Source organism: Carlito syrichta, unplaced genomic scaffold (assembly GCF_000164805.1).
Source record: "Carlito syrichta isolate Samal-C Ts95f unplaced genomic scaffold, Tarsius_syrichta-2.0.1 Scaffold315850, whole genome shotgun sequence".
Lineage (NCBI taxonomy): Eukaryota > Metazoa > Chordata > Mammalia > Primates > Tarsiidae > Carlito > Carlito syrichta.
Window position 1 is genome coordinate 292,745 of NW_007259946.1, and position 12,408 is coordinate 305,152.

Here is a 12,408-nt window from a genome sequence, read left to right on the forward strand (position 1 = left end):
TCCCTCCTTTTTTAAGTTTTCTCCCCTCTCTTTATAGTTAATAAGCTGCCTCATCTATGTTAAATGCTAGGACTCAGTTAAAGCTTGGTTTTTATTTACTTACAGATTTTTCTGGTTACTTAGACCTATAAAGGTGTAATGCATCTTTTTAATCAGGCATAACTTGAATATATCTACATTTCCATACTTCTTTTCTTATTGGCAACTTCTAGGTTGTAGTATAGCACATTCCAGATCGTATTCTTTTAGTAGGCCTACTAAAATGATAACTGGTCATCTGTTTTGAAAGTGAGTAGGTTCAACCTTGTTTAACCGATCATAAACTTTCAGGTCTTATTTAAGAATATTTAGACCAGGCACTATGGCTTAAGCCTGTAATCCCAGCTCTTTGGAAAGCTGAGGAGTGAGGACTGCCTGAGTACAGGGGTTGAGCCTGGGCAACTTGGTGAGATCTTGTCTCTATAATAAATCAAAAAATTAGCCAGGCATGATTGTGCATACCTGTAGTTCTAGCTACTTGGAAGGCTGAGGCAGAAGGATCGCCTAAGCCCAGTAGGTTGTGGCTGCGGTAGCCGTGAGCGTGCTGCTGCACTTCAGTCTGGGCAACAGAGTAAGACTCCAACTCAAAAAGAAAATAATATTTAGTCATATTTCCCCACTGCTGGTTTCTCACTGTTTTTTTAGCATGGAAAAGAAAATATTGGCCTTTTTTTGACATAATTGTTGACTTTGTTCAGTAAGGCCTGATTCTGCATGTAAACCTGGATGGTGTAGCACTTCAGTGAATTTGTTAGTTTTGTATTTAAGGACATTTTATGAAAATATCAAATATTATGAAAACTTCCAAGCTTAATTTAGAATTTAAACAATACGATAATTCCTTAGTAGAGATGGTTTAAACACATACTGACTCTTCCCCTAAGTTTTTGAGACCCTGAGACTAGCAACTAGCATTCTACTGCATGCTTTCCAATTGGAATGGAGCAACCCTTACTAAAATCTGTGCTGGTTGGTTTTTGTAACTTTTCTATGACATTTAAGAACATAGTATGTTTTAAATTAAAAATCTTCAGAAGTCTTGTCATTCTATTAAGGGAACATTCAATACATTTTCTTTTCCTGGTTCAGAACAAAAGGAGCATGCTACTTTTACATAGCCTCCACAGTAAATGCTAGCATAAAACGTGTTTTGTTCATTTTTTTTAGGTCCATTCTTAGTTCTTAATAATCACTGAAAGGAATGACCCTATAATTGCATGATGCTTGTTATTTTTGTAATGTTTTCTATTTGTGCTTATTGTTTGGAGGTGAGTCTTCTTATTCACTGTATTTATTCTTACCCTCTAACTTTGTCTCTCTGTCTACCAGGCCTCCCCCTTGTCTACCTTAGAACTAGGAGTACAGCCAGTCTGACTAATCTAGAGCACCAGATCTATGCTAGAGGTACAGTATAGCCAAGCGAGGGCTTGCTTTATATTTCTGTTTTAAGAACTGCCTTGTACATCAATTTTATTTTTTTTTGTGAATGGAAGTGGAATGGGGGTTTACCCAGTCGTGAGTACTTTACTTTAATAATAGGAAAGAACATTTCCAACTCATGAATAATGTGGCTCTTTATCCCAGAAGTAGGGATATGCTGATTTCTCTATTGTCTCTCTTCCATCTCCCTTAACCTTGATGGAAATGGAATAAACCCCATGTGTGTGATACAGAATGTCCAATGTTAGTTAGAGGCAGTTTCTCATATTCGAAAGCAAGTAGATGGAAGAACACCAGTCTCCATCAGGCAGTGCTGCAAGCATTTGTACAATACTCACTGAACATTATCCTCATGGGGATGCCAGGATCTCTGTGGAAAGCAGCTATAATCATCAAGATCAGAGCCAAGAGAAACATCCTAGTAAAGAAAAAATTTCCCTGTAAATAATTGCCTTGACACAAACCTTAATTTCTGCTTAGGAGACAGAAAAGAAAATGTTCTTTATTTCTATCCCTAACCCTTTAAAGTTCCTTGAGAATTTGACTGGTAAGTGAATATGGTAGAAAACACCATGAATACTGGGGAATTGGAATCCCAGATGTTCATTTTTTCCTTTAAGGAATGTGATTTAATCTGATTGATTTTATGTTTGTATGTGGCTAATTCCAGATTATACATCATGCTATTTTTTGATTTAAAAAAGACCATTTGAGCTTTCTTTACCAGGAGTATAGAACAGGGATGTAATTCACGAGGGCATGGCTGTGTCCCCCCATCCCCCTGCCTCCTGGAAGTTTTAATAGGATGAATGTGTGAGAGAAGGCTCACAAAGGAAGCCCGTGGCCGAATCTTCATTTTCACCTGGATTTATGCTTCTGAGCTTTCAATGTGTTATTTAATCTTTGGGGCTAAGCCAAGCCTCATGCCTGCTTAGCTGATGAGGATAGTGAGACTCAGAGACACTATTTAATTTGCCGTCATTCACTTGACTAGCCGGTAGCAGACCTGGGACTTTATTTCTTATGATTTAAAACCAGGTCCTTTCTGATGGGCTGAGCTGCTTATATAGTATGAACACGTACACTGTTTATAATGCAGAATTACTGTGTGAAATGAGTCCAAAGGGGTAGAAATTACCTTAACTGGAGCTGTTTGAAGCTGAACTTGGATATGAGGAGCTTTAGGTTCTCTCAGCCCATGAAGAAATTGGGTTTGGTCACCAGGGGCAGATTTTCTGAGGCCACCGGGGAATAATGTTCTCTTTGATGGACTTGGGATTTTTTTCCTCTGGTACTATGCCAAAGGCAAGTACACAGTTTATTTGAACCCTAGTGCAGGAGATGTAAGATTTGTCGCCTGATTTTGGGTTTGGATTTGTGTGCCTGCTGTGTATTTTTATCCTCAGAGAGGTGGGTTACTGAAATCTGGGCCATTATGTTGAATCAATGCAAGAAGCGTGGGGACCTACCCATTGTGCCTACTATTTAACTCCAAAGCTATGTGCTTGTGACTATGTCTGTATGGATTCCTAGCACTTTATTCTGTAATACAAAGTGATCAAAGCCATCTGCCACCTGCTCTTTTTAAATCTAATTTGCAAATGGAAACTTACAGTCAGGCTCACAGTGGGATATGAAAGCACATCTGGCTTCTTTTTCTCCTGGGTCCTTTATCTACTGTAATAAAAGCAGCTCGCTCATTGCACTCATGGAGAGGGAGGTGCCTTTCAAAGTGCCACAGTAAATACCGTTTACCCTGCAGACAGCTCTTAAATTTTTTACTCCCCCTCTGCTCTTGTCAGCAGCCTTACAGCTACTCCTTAATTTTCTACTTGATGAACACTATTTTTTTTTAAGCAAACCCTGGAAACTAAGTGAGGCCATTGGGGTGAGAAATGGGCATATTCCTAGACAGAGACTATCTTTAGAAGTCTCGGGGGCAGTCTCTAAATGACCGGACACAAAATTGTGGAAACACACTGGAGACTGCTGATTTATGTAGCAGACGACTATACTGCGGACTTTCCTGAGCCATTGTCGTTATCAAAATAGAACTTGCCTTGACCTGAAATTGCTTGTTTTGCAGTATTTATAGTACTAACCTATGAAAACTTTGTAAGATATACGGGAAAAAAGGAAATGACTGGTTTTGAAAAGGCAGTGGTAATTATTGACTGTTAGGATACAGCCCCGTGCCTTACTCAGGAGATCATAACAGGAAGGACATGTTGCATTTTGCCTTCTCAATTTTGTTCACAGGAATGTGGTTCTTCAGGGTGAGTTCGGTTTTGCTGTCGTACTCTCTGCAGTCAGCCTTTGCTCCCCTCTAGATGTCATTTTCTCCCCAGCTGCAGGCCATTTGAGTCACTGTCATCCTCAGGCTGTCTTCATGCTGTGAAGCTGGACACATCATATGACTGGGCCACACCCTTGTGTGTGTGCACACGTGTGTTGGGAGCATGTCTGCCAGGAGGCTTCCCTTTGCTGGGTTGCTGCTGCCGCCTCCCTCTTCATTTGTGGGGCTCCTGGAGGAGACACAGGCTTGGTTAGAGGCGCTGCTGTCCCTCCTTGGCACTCTCTGTCCTGTGCCAAGCCACATGGCATGGGCAGTGGTGCCTGCAGAGGGGTTTGTCTCCCACGGCAGCCCGGGCACCAGAAAGCCTTCCTTAAGGATTTCCTGCAGTATTATGAACAAGCCACCTCTCTCTGAAATCTGACTGCGTGCAGTTTTGCGTTGATCATTGCTTCTCTTGGGCTTCCCTGATTAGATGCTTTTGTGCAGTGAAGCCATGCTTTGTGCTCCTTTTGTAGCCACCACAGTACCCACCTTATCATAGGAGGTGGTGGTGGTGGTGGTATCTGTGTTTTAAAAAATGAGCTAAAATGTTCATGTAAAAAACTTTGGGATAGTATACCTCTGATTTTCCAGAGATAAAAGAAATAACGATTAGTATAACAGAATAGGAAAGAATGTTTTTATTTTGCTATAATATGCGTAGTATGACTGAAGGGTAACTTTTATATAAAGGGAGGCTTTGTCAAAGTAAAGGCTTTTTGGACAGAGTTTAAATAAGTACACATGATATGTCTTGTTCCAATTTGGGTTACCTACTTAGAATGTGTTCCTTGGGAGTAATGGGGCTTCCATTTTTATCTCTTTCTCGGTTCTGGTCAAGTTAGGGCTTGATGCCTTCTGAGAGCTAAGGCCCACAAGAGTTGGGGCAGAATCAGGACCTGAGAGTAGCCAGAGGGGGACCAAGTTGCCCATAGCAGCCACCAAACACTTGGAGCTTCCATTTCTCCAATTGGCACACCTGTGGCAGTTCCTTTTCTCGAACCTTCACCTTCAGCCCCTTCACATAAGAGACAACTTGGGTACTGTCTTCAGATGTGGGGAGGGTCTCTGTCATGCAGAGAGAAGCGCCTGCTAATAACTTTCTTCCATTTGTTGTAGCAGAGATGAAAACCCCCAAGCGCCGGCAGCCGTTTGTCCCCTTTGCTCTGAGGAATCACACGGGGTGTACCTTGTGGTTTGCCACCCTGACTACCACACCCACCAGGTAAGGAGCACTGGTTAGTTACAGAGTAATCTCCACCACCACAGCCTCTTGGTACCAACCTGCCAGAGCAAGGTGGGCTCTTTCTTTGAGGCTCCTGGGATTATATTTGATTATATTAGCTTGCTGTCTTGCTGAGATTTGTGATGGAGGTTCTGGTTCTATGTAGAGTCTGTAGTCAGAGAAGTAGTTCCTCAGTCTGAAATAATCAAATTATGATCTTGATCCTGGTATACATTATGTTTAAAAGTCAGGCATTTAAGGATGTGAGTAGGATGTGTGAAAGAAAAGTTATTCCATCTTTTCTCAATTTCCACCCCCTTCCCCCTTTAAAGAAGCTGCATATGGTTATTAAACTAAACGTTTTGCACTTTTCTTCTAAGACTGCTTTGAAAACCTCTCCCACACTTTGCCTGCCCCTAAAAAATTATCTTTCATACCTAAAACACTCTTTAACCCAGAACTGGATGGAATTTGAAGAACAAGTAAGTTTACGTAAGCCAAGAGATAACCTTTTATTTTTAATTTTTGTTTGTTTATTTGTTTTGTTTTTGAGTCAGGGTCTCACTCTGTGCCCAGGCTGGAGGCAGTGACACAATCATGGCCCACTGTAGCCTCGACCTCCTGGGCTCAAGCAGTTATTCTGCCTCAGCCTCTTGAGTAGGTGGGACTACAGGCGCACACCACCACGCCCAGCTAATTTTTTAAATGTTTTTGTAGAGACAGTGTTTTGCTATGTTGCTCAGGCTGATCTTGAACTCCAGACCTTAAGTGATCCTCCTGCCTCAGCCTCCCAAGATGTTGGGATCTATAGGCGTGAGTCACTGCATGAGCCTCTGTGCCTGACCATTTTTCTAATAACTTGTTGCCCATTTGGATCTTGGCTCAGCATTCCAAATATATGGTGATCATTCCAGCTTAGGTAATAAGCACCTGATATGAGTTACAGATCACTTGATTTCATATCACATTTCTCCTGCCTCCCCATCATGACAGTACATTAGAAGAGACTTTTTTGTTTATTTGGTTGTTTTAACAGTTTATGTCTGTTAATTCTAGCTAGTCACTTAATTTATTTTTTATTTTTATTTTTATCTTTATTTTTGGAGATGGAGTCTTCCTCTGTCATCTAGCCTGGAGCGCAGTAGCCAGGTTATAGTTTGCTATAGCCTTGAACTCCCAGGCTCAAGTGATCCTCCCACCTCAGCCTCCCAAGTAGCTTGTACTACAGGTGGACGTCACCATGCCCATCTAATTTTTAACAGGTTTTTTTTTTTTTTAAATAGAGATGGGGTTCTGGCTATGTTGCTCAGACTGGTCTCATTATGTTGCCCAGGTTGGCCTCAAACTCTTGGGTTCAAGTGATCCTCCTGCCTTGGCCTCTGAAAGTGCTGGGATTACAGGTGTGAGCCACCATTCCTGGCCATAATGCTACTTTTAAAAAGTCATGCCTTCGTTTATATGCACCAGACTCTACTGCTAGAGATAAGTGACTGTATAGTGACAGCTTTCAACTGTTTCTAAAATCTTAAATAAGTTGTGATTGAGCATGAAAGTAACTGTAGCTACTGACCTTTGAGGTCATTCTTCATAGCTGGGTTATATGGCCTTGTTGCTGGGAGTCTAGTTCTAGGAGGGTTCTGCTCCTGAGCATAGAGCCTTGTGAGAGGGAGTGGTGGAAAGGGGGACAAGCTGGTATCATCTGACTTGGTTCCAGGGCTGCACTGTCTCACAGCGGGAGTCCAGGGGCAGTTCCGGAAGGGAATGGCACGCTCCTGGATGACGCTCACAATGTTAGTGAATGGCGGGAGGTCCTCACAGGTGAAGAGATTCCCTTTGAATTTGAAGCAAGAGGAAAGTTAAGACACAGGTAAGGTATAGTTTATTCTTTTCCTTAAAAAATAGATATAAATGACTGTCTTTAGTGGGTTTTTTTTGTTGTTTTTTTGGGTTTTTTTGAGTCAAAGTCTCATTCTGTCACCCAGGCTGGAGTGCAGTGGCAGGCTCATGGCTACTGTAGCCTCAGCCTGCTGGGTTCAGGTGATCCTTCTACCTCCGTCTTCCAAGTAGCTGAAACTACAGGCATGTGCCACCATGCCCAGCTAATGTTTTGGTTTATTGTAGAGATGAGTCCCACCAAGTTGCCTAGGCTGGTCTTGAACCCCTAGACTCAGGTAGTCCCCTTGCCTCTGCCTCCCAAAGTAGTGGGATTACAGGTGTGAGCCACCGCACCCAGCCATGTTTTCTTTTTAAATGATGTTTGAAAATCAGTGCTTCCTTTTAAAAAATATTGACTACCTCTCTATCTTGGAGATACGTGTCTTTCCATTAACTATTCATTTATTTTATATGTGAGGTGATAACCAGTGGGTTTCACATAATTTGCCAAAGCATCAACAGATCGTGACATTCAAGTTCATTGCATCCTGGCTTGGTTTTCATGATGCAATGATGACATAGTATCCTTAAATAGTTCTCAAAGCATGTTGATTTCAGTGCCAAACATAGCATTTTTAGCAAGCAGATAGTTTCAGGAAGCAAAACCAGTAATAAGATAGAAATTCTGATTCAAAGAAGAATCTTCTGATTCAAAGAAGATTCAGAATAACTGATAGGGAGACTACTAGCTAATTCATTCCTGAAGTAGCCAGCCAAAAGATTGGGATAAATGTGGAACAAGGTTATCTGGTTACCGAGCGATTCTAAAATGTCTAATAACATGTCCTATTATTTACAAATGTTTTAAAATTTAAGTGCTATCCAGTAGATATGAAGAGTTAAGACTTAGTGTTTGAAAAAGTTAAGATTTAGTGTTTGAGCCTCATTTATTTTCAAACCGACCTGAAATTGAAGAGGTAGTCTTCAGCATTACACAGCCATGTGCTTTCCGTGGTGCTGTAAGTCTGTGAGTACAGACCCGCTCCCAAATCAAGCACTTATGCCTTTGCATAGCTTTGTACCCACACACTATATTCTCAAGAGGGGAGAGTTCTGAACTTGTGAGTCCTCAGTGGCTCTAAAGGGGGAAAAAGCTTAAATCACTGTGTTGGGCACACATACCTGGAAGCCCCTGGAGGGTGTCCAGGGGTGAGTGGTGATCAGTTTTCTGTCCTTCCGCACAGCTCTTGGAGAAGCTAACTGTGAAGCTGTGGGCCACATTTCTTAATCAGCACAGGGTCCGTTACAGCAGCAGGAGTTTGACTTCTTCGTCACTTCCGTTTTTGTTTCCATGTTTCGCAACCCATTTCAATTCCCACTATTCTGCTTGAATTAATAAAAATAAATGCCTTTTCTGGCTTCTTCCCCCTTTGGCACACGGTACCCCACTCCATGCCTCCCTCCCCCTTTCCTGTCAGCCTCAGATCCAGTTCCCCATTTCACTTCTGGCTTGAATTAGGCAAAGTTGAAAATAGAATTAAATGTGCAATTTCCTCCTGTTCCTCCTGTTCTGCCCACTGCCTTCTGCACCAGTTTTAGCCGAGCACTTGAGCCCTAAAGTCTGAGGGCTGTGTCTCGAATACCCTGTCTGTCGTCACAGGGCTAGAGCCAGACAACTGAATGTGGTTCTGAGAGGAGTAGGATGTTCAACAAAGAAACCAAGAAGAATACTTTTTTATTGCATTTCCAACAGTTATATGATGATTATATGATTGAGTTGCTTGTACGTTTTTACCACCCCATTGACATCATCATTTTATAAAGGTTGGGCTCATGTACAGGATTTGCGATTTGTGTGGTTTGTGCAATGGAGTGTAAATGCCATTCTTGGTCAAGCTCCGTCAAGCTTTCACTAGAGCAGATTCTGCAATCTGTATTGTAAGTGAAAATCCCAGTTAAACTGTGCCCTTGATTTCCCTTGCATTAGGCAATCCCCAAAAGGGTTAGCCAGCTGGGTTTTTACACTGTTATTTATAGTCGATCAGAATGGAATCTACCCTTTTGAGACTGTGCTTAATAGTATCTTTTCTGTACTCTGGCTTACAGACACACCCATGACCTCCGGATTCATCAACTGCAAGTGAGAGTAAATGGCTGGGAGCAAGTGAGCCCCGTGTCTGTGGACAAAGTCGGGACCTTCTTCCGATATGCAGCACCAGATAAAAATTCATCTTTCTCAACGGTGTGTGACTGTAGTGTGGGTGTTTAATGGCACCGTTGTGCCAGGGCCACACCCTGAAAGCCAGGCAGTCAGATGGTTAAGTGCTCTAGTGAAATTGTCTTGTTCTTTATTTTCCCTAATTCTGCAAGGAAGGTTTAAATCATACTGGGTCAGTCATAGATAGGAATTAGTAGTCAGTGTGTAGACAAGTCAGGCAATGGATAATTTCAGTAGAAAAACAAGATTTAAAATTGGCAGAAACACATTACCTCACCTGTGCAGATCCATTTCATGAGCAGCTGTCCTGACTGTCAATTTACTGGTTTGCCAAACATGAGTCTTGGCTTTATTTCATATTTATCATGCTTCCTTTATTCACTGTCTTTTTGTTTTTTAGTAGGAGTCTCACCCTGTAGCCCAGGCTGGAGTGCAATGGCACGTTCGTAGTCACTGCAGCCTCGACCTGATGAGCTCAGGGGATCCTTCTGCCTCAGCCTTCCAAGTAGCTGGAACCACAGGTGCATGCCATCACACCCGGCTAATTTTTTTGATTTATTTTAGAGGCGAGGTCTCGCCAAATTGCCCAAGCTGGTCTTGAACCCTAGGACTTAGGCAATCCTCTTGCCTTGACCTCCCAAAGTGCTGGGATTATAGGTGTGAGCCACCACACCCGACCCTATCCACTCTTTTTTACATTTCCTCTAATGCTGCTCCTTTGTCCTTTTAGCTGTGTGTCTCCAAATTCTTCTCTATGGCACAAAGAGAGATGTTGAGTGTCATTTATTTTCAGATCACACATACATACACCCTGGCTCAGATTTTACCCCTCGGGGCTGGTGTGCCAGCCTGATGTAGGTAGCGTCCCTGACCAGTGTGTGTGGGTGGAGGCCGGTGCTTGACTGATGGAGATATCATGGCTACTCTTGCCTCACACTCAGTCGTGCTTCATGGGATCATTGCACTCATTTTTAGGTAGTCAGTGGTGAGGTAAAAATGCAGATTTGAAGAGATATTACAGCTTTCCTCATGCTTGCTTTCTTCATGAAAAATATTCTTGGACATTTTCACTGTTGTTCTCTTGTGCCCCAAGTTTCTTATAGATAAACAAACTAACCTTTTTTTTCCAAGAGTACTTTTCTGTCTAAATTTGTATCTGGTAAAGAAAGTACTAATTTCCTCATAAATATTTTTCTGTTGTATTGATGCATTCTGGAGAAACTTGGCAGACATTGAATGGTTGTAAAATGAATATTGTTTTTCCCATATGAGAAGATATTTTATCTTCATAGTAGACCATACTTTACCTGAAAGTATTTACAAACACTACCTTTCCAGGCAAATTATATTGTCATTGAATTTAAAGATGGCTATTATCTTAGGTCTCTGCTGACTCTCTGACTTTTGGAATTTTTCTTAGATTGGCAGTCCTGGCAGCAGAACAAATATTATACATCCCCAGGTTTATGTGAGTATGATTTTTCTGTTGTTGTGTTTATTGAGCATATACACTGCACCTGACCCATATAATGTTTCTTGATGATTAGAGAACTTTGTGACATATATGTGACCAAAGTGTTTTTCTTTCCTTTTCTGTTAATGATAACCTTTCTTTTCCAAAATGTTACAAGAAAATGTTTTCACCTAACTTGGTATGTGAGACTGAGAATTACAGGAAAGGAGAAGAAAAAGCAAATGTTTTGGTCCAAGGTCTCCTTTTCTTTCTAAATTAAAATAGAAATTAATCCTAGTATGGCCATATGCATTTAATAGGTTTGGGTCCAAAGGTCATGAAAGTAAATAAGAAGTAGAGTAGCAAGATTTTTTTTTCTATTTAGCCTTGGAAACATCATCACAAGATGATATTTTAAAACTTTAAAAAATTTTCTCTCTCTGAGGATTGTAAGTTTGAAATGTAAAATTTCAGGTAGACCCAGAAAGAGCTAATATGTTAGGATTTTAGACGAGTTGTTATTGGCCTTGATTATTGGGGTCTTGTTGGGGCTAGGTCAGTGGAAGCTTGAGCTTTGATGATGGTTTATGCCTAAGATTGTGTCCCTCTAAAAGTACTTTAGAAGCCGGGCTCAGTGGCTCAGCCTGTAATCTTGCGCCTTGGGAGGCTGAGGTGAATGGATTGCCTGAGCCCGTGGGTTCGAGACCCGCCTGGGCAACTTGGAGAGACCTCATCTCTACAATAAATCAAAAATTAGCCGAGTGTGGTAGTGCGCACCTATAGTTCCAGCTACTGGAAGGCTGAGGTGGAAGGATTGCCGGAGCCCAGCAGATCGAGGCTGCAGTGGCTGGGAGCGGCCACTGCACTCCAGTCTGGGCGACAGAGTGAGACTCCAACTCACAAAAAATAAATAAATAAATAAAAGTACCTTAGAAAATTATAGCTTGCCTTTTAATTTGGACTCCTTAGAAGTCTTGATTCAAAACATAAAACTCTTCATTTTATTGCTTATCAGGTTGATTTTTAACATACTGTTTGTTTTAATTTAAAAAGTTGTGAATTGAAAAGCTTAAATGTGATGCCATTTATTTCTCCAGTAAAAAAGTGTAGTTCATATGTTCTAGATACTCATTCTAAGATTAATACTTTCTCTTTGGTATACCTAATGTGGAGTTTTATACTTTTAAGAAAATATCCTGTCATATGGTATTAGCATAAAATGTATGTTAAGTGTGTGAATGAACATATGGAAAAATCATGTAATGGCTGTAACCCAAGACTAAAAATAAATAATTTCCCTCCGTGATGTTAAGTTCCTGAACTTTGGTGTCCTGTTTATAAAAGAGTGATTATGGAACAGAAACTAAAGAGTTTTTATTGTGAAGAAAGAGAAGTTTGCTTTTAAAGTCCTTTGAAATACAAATGTTGGTTTTTCTATAGCCATGTCAGTGAATAGTATATGGGCCTAGAGAGTAAACTTTATGACATTAAAAAAAAGAAGTTATTATTTATTCCTGTGAAAGACATACCAATAGAGATGATTCTTTCTTATATACTCTCTGGATTTTACAGAGACAAATCTTAATCTCAGAAGACTTCCCTTTGTTTTTCTGTGGGTATTTGGGCAGTACCCAACCCATTGTTCGTGTTCAGGAAATACTCTCTCAGTCTGATATTATTCTGGGAGAAAAATAGCACAGAAGGTGAATCATTTGATGTTTTACAAAGTCCTCCCTCATTGTTTCTAATTCTTGTTGCTTTGGATGATCTTTATTTTATTCCCCTTCAGTAGAGTTGGAAATAAATATTTCTCAGTTTCCGTA

General features: G+C 41.0%; 1 protein-coding gene across 2 annotated transcripts in view; it reads left to right on the forward strand.

The window, feature by feature from the left end:
• The window catches only part of VPS13D (vacuolar protein sorting 13 homolog D), a 255,403-nt gene that overhangs the window by 98,892 nt on the left and 144,103 nt on the right, over window positions 1–12,408 (forward strand). The window contains exons 39-43 of one of the 2 annotated variants that reach the window (XM_021706673.1): window positions 1,369–1,443; window positions 4,934–5,039; window positions 6,754–6,906; window positions 9,021–9,156; window positions 10,553–10,600. In XM_021706673.1, coding sequence (XP_021562348.1) covers window positions 1,369–1,443; window positions 4,934–5,039; window positions 6,754–6,906; window positions 9,021–9,156; window positions 10,553–10,600 — 518 coding nt within the window. The remainder of the gene's footprint in view (window positions 1–1,368; window positions 1,444–4,933; window positions 5,040–6,753; window positions 6,907–9,020; window positions 9,157–10,552; window positions 10,601–12,408) is intronic. The other variant, XM_008073459.2, reaches the window with a different exon arrangement.